The 1,609-nt window shown below is 65.5% G+C and overlaps 1 protein-coding gene across 1 annotated transcript in view; it reads left to right on the top strand.

The window, feature by feature from the left end:
- Window positions 1–1,504: 1,504 nt before the first annotated feature.
- Window positions 1,505–1,609, top strand: part of PSMC2 (proteasome 26S subunit, ATPase 2) — a 24,565-nt gene continuing 24,460 nt past the window's right edge. Inside the window, exon 1 of the mRNA XM_019509455.1 lies at window positions 1,505–1,589. Within this exon, the coding sequence (XP_019365000.1) occupies window positions 1,520–1,589 (70 nt within the window). The 5' untranslated portion in view covers window positions 1,505–1,519. The remainder of the gene's footprint in view (window positions 1,590–1,609) is intronic.

Genomic DNA, 1,609 nt, shown 5'->3' with positions numbered 1-1,609 from the left:
GGCTCTCGCGCCTCCGCTCGCCGGTTGCCAGGAGCCGGCGCATGGAGACACCCGGCAAGCGCTTCCGGGTGCCTGGTGCGGCGCGCTAGCTATCCCGCTCCCCACTGCAACCGCTTCCGGGTCCCTGGAACACCCACTAACCGCCCCTCCCTCCGGCAACCGCTTCCGGGTTCTCGGTGCGCCCGCTAAACCGCCCGCCAGCAGCCGCTTCCGGGTCCCTGGAGCGGCGCGCCCGCTAATTCTCCCCTCCTGCAACCGCTGTCCGGAGCAGAACAGGGCCCACTCGGGAACGTTCCCCCTCACTCCGTGTCCAGCCCGTCTTCCCCGGCAGCCCACGGGCGGAGCTGGCAGCCACGGGAGCCAGGCCAATGCAGGTGATTGAGTGTGCTATTGCAATGGCCTGGCAGATGCATTCAGGCTGAGAAGTATTTCACCAAATGGTCACGCAAGCCAGGATCTCTGCACACACATTTCACAGCCTTGTTACCATTTGAAAAATTGTGAAAATGTGCAAAAACAGCCCAGCAGGCACCAGCTGGACAAATAAAGCGTGGCGCTGCGTGCACCTGCCCCGTTCGCCTACACGTGAGGCTGCCGGGGCGTGGCAGGAGCAGCCCCCCCGACAGGCCATGGCATCAGAGCCCGGTTACGTGGCTCGGTCGGTGCCAGAGCGGGCAATACATCGCTGCATCGTGGGACGTCTCCGGGCGAGTGATGCTGTCAGTAGCAGCCAGGGCCATGTCCCGCATTTGCCGTCACATCCTAGCGGTGTTTGTTCAGACAGAAACACGCGGAGATGTGGGGATGGCCCCGGAGAAGCCTCGTGGCTTGGCCTGACCCTTCGTCAGGGGCCGCAGCTGGGAAGATGCAAAACCCCTGGATGTGAAAGAGACCGAGGTGGGGAGGCCGCCGGGTTCAACCCGGGGGTCTGTGCCAGGTGCCTCACCCACTCCTCAACATGGCATCAACAACGGTGCACAGTCCAGCGGGAGTCAAACGGCCCAGGGGGTGGCTCCGGCCTGTGGAGCCGTACGATGCAGTGCACGGGGCTCAGGCTGACCCAAGCTGGGCTGCAACAGAGCCTGCGTGTGGGGACCCCGTGCTGCAGGGCTCAAGCCCCGGGCCTGGTGGGGATGTCTGTGTGTAGCCTCTTGTGTGAGTACAAACGGGGACGTGGGCGCCCGCAACTGTCAGAGAAGCAGCCGTGTCCAGCGTGGCAGGGACACGTACGCTGCCAAGGCAGCTACAGGGACAAGCCCCGGCCGGGGAGCGTGGATCCGCTGCCGCCAGGGGGCGGCCCACAATCCGCGACCGGAAGTGCTGACGGGGAAGCGGATTGCAGTCACACCCAGCGGGTTCTCTCTGCCCCCTCCCCCCGCTTCCGGCGGAAGTGCAGGGTATCCCCCCACCCCCTTCGAGTGCAGAGGCCGGCGATAACCGGAAGTCGGGAGCCGCTGCGTAATGCTTCCGGGGCGAGGGTTGCGGCGCTTGCGCAATGCGTCCGGGCAGTGCGGGCAAGATGCCGGACTACTTAGGCGCCGATCAGAGGAAGACCAAGGAGGAAGAGAAGGAGGACAAGCCCATCCGCGGTCTGCGTCCCCCCCCCCCC

The sequence above is a fragment of the Gavialis gangeticus genome, unplaced genomic scaffold, assembly GCF_001723915.1.
Source record: "Gavialis gangeticus isolate Ggan-Ray unplaced genomic scaffold, GavGan_comp1, whole genome shotgun sequence".
Taxonomy (NCBI): Eukaryota; Metazoa; Chordata; order Crocodylia; family Gavialidae; genus Gavialis; species Gavialis gangeticus.
This window is presented reverse-complemented; position numbering and strand designations above follow the sequence as displayed.